This window comes from Camelina sativa, unplaced genomic scaffold, assembly GCF_000633955.1.
Source record: "Camelina sativa cultivar DH55 unplaced genomic scaffold, Cs unpScaffold02379, whole genome shotgun sequence".
Taxonomy (NCBI): domain Eukaryota; kingdom Viridiplantae; phylum Streptophyta; class Magnoliopsida; order Brassicales; family Brassicaceae; genus Camelina; species Camelina sativa.
The window spans coordinates 1-1,339 of record NW_010923491.1 but is presented as its reverse complement, the minus strand read 5'-3'; the positions used below and the strand labels follow the sequence as shown (position 1 = coordinate 1,339).

The 1,339-nt window shown below is 37.6% G+C and overlaps 1 protein-coding gene across 1 annotated transcript; it reads left to right on the top strand.

The window, feature by feature from the left end:
* The first annotated feature begins 6 nt into the window (after positions 1–6).
* LOC104774318 (cell division control protein 2 homolog) lies at positions 7–1,333 on the top strand. Its single transcript, XM_010498951.2, has 3 exons — positions 7–401; positions 910–1,100; positions 1,187–1,333. The coding sequence occupies exons 1-3, from the start codon at positions 295–297 to the stop codon at positions 1,294–1,296; spliced, it is 408 nt and encodes a 135-aa protein (XP_010497253.1). The 5' UTR covers positions 7–294; the 3' UTR covers positions 1,297–1,333.
* The last annotated feature ends 6 nt before the right edge of the window (positions 1,334–1,339 follow it).

The window sequence follows — 1,339 nt, the reverse complement described above, 5'->3', positions numbered from 1 at the left end:
CTCTCTCTCTCTCTCTCTCTTACCAGAATGTGGTGTACCAATTGATTATCGGTCGGGTTAAATCGGTTATTGAACACTCACGTGATTGCAATCAGGCCGTCTTGATTTATCTGGTTCATTTCAATAACCGGTTTAACCTTTCTGTTAGACCCAGATATAATAAAAAGCTCAGAGGCGCGGAGCCAAACTTTTCAATTCCACGAAACCCCGAAGAAGAGAACCTGTGAAGTCTCCGAGAGAAGAAGTTGAAATTCTCCAGTAATCGTGAGAGATTCTCAAGTAAGGAACGCGCAAATGGTGATTGCTGCTTCGCGAGAGGAAGAGACGATGGAACTGGTTGGGGGAGATAGTACTCTCGAGCGATACGAGATTGTCGAACTGATCGGCGAAGGATCTTTCAGGTAAGTTCGTCTTCTCAATTTCTTCGAATCTTGCATTCTTCTTCCTCGTTCGCTTGTTGATTGATCAATTTCTTGCTATTGTTTTCAACAATCACATTCGATTTCGTGAAAATTGTGATTCTGCGTTTTTTTTACTCCATTATCTCTTGCTATTGCTTAAAACAATCATTCGATTTCGTGAAAATTAGGATTCTCATGTTGTTAAAGAGATGGATCAATTGAGGTTTAATCTAGATTTCGTGAATTGGTATTCTCATGTTGTTAAAGAGATGGATCAATTGAGGTTTATGCTAGATTATACATCTTCCAGATGGATCAAGAAATCAGAACTTGTTTATGCTAGATAAGTGTCGTTTGAGTAGTCCTTGTGTTGTTTGATCTTCTGATGATGAACTCTTAAGTTTTTCCATATTTGGAGTTTGTTCTGTATGTTTTTGAAGTGAGTTTTTTTGTTATTGATCAAGGCTCAATTCCATCTCTGATCATAATTTATTGTTGATTGGGACAGTAAAGTTTACAAGGCTCTTGACAAAATTACTGGTGAATATGTGGCTCTCAAAAAGTTGAAGCTCGATAGATACAGAGAAGCAGAGATATCAGTGCCTGAAAACGCCAAAAGAGAGATTAATATTCTCAAGGAAATGAATCACCCCAATATCATAAACCTCAAAGAGGTTGTGGTGAACTCGAAAACTTCAGGTAAATAAACTAAACCTCTGTTTTTCTTCCTTTGAAGAGAAGTTTGGATTTAACGTTTGACTGTTTTTTGCTTTGCTTTGATTTAGATGAGCACAAAAGAGGAGTTTACTTGGTGTTCGAGTTTATGGAATATACCTTGGATCAGCTTGCCGACCAAGGAATTTTAACACCTTGTCTGATAAAGGTATATACATAGCTTCTCTGACTTGTATTTACATAACTTGGATCTTTTGAACCTC

What these genes read in the sequence shown, in the direction of transcription:
- LOC104774318 (XM_010498951.2), top strand. Translation starts at nt 295, where the DNA reads ATGGTGATTGCTGCTTCGCGAGAGGAAGAGACGATGGAACTGGTTGGG. An exon ending in ATCGGCGAAGGATCTTTCAG is followed by an intron (nt 402 to 909) that starts GTAAGTTCGTCT and finishes TGATTGGGACAG; the next exon opens with TAAAGTTTACAAGGCTCTTG. An exon ending in GGTGAACTCGAAAACTTCAG is followed by an intron (nt 1,101 to 1,186) that starts GTAAATAAACTA and finishes GCTTTGATTTAG; the next exon opens with ATGAGCACAAAAGAGGAGTT.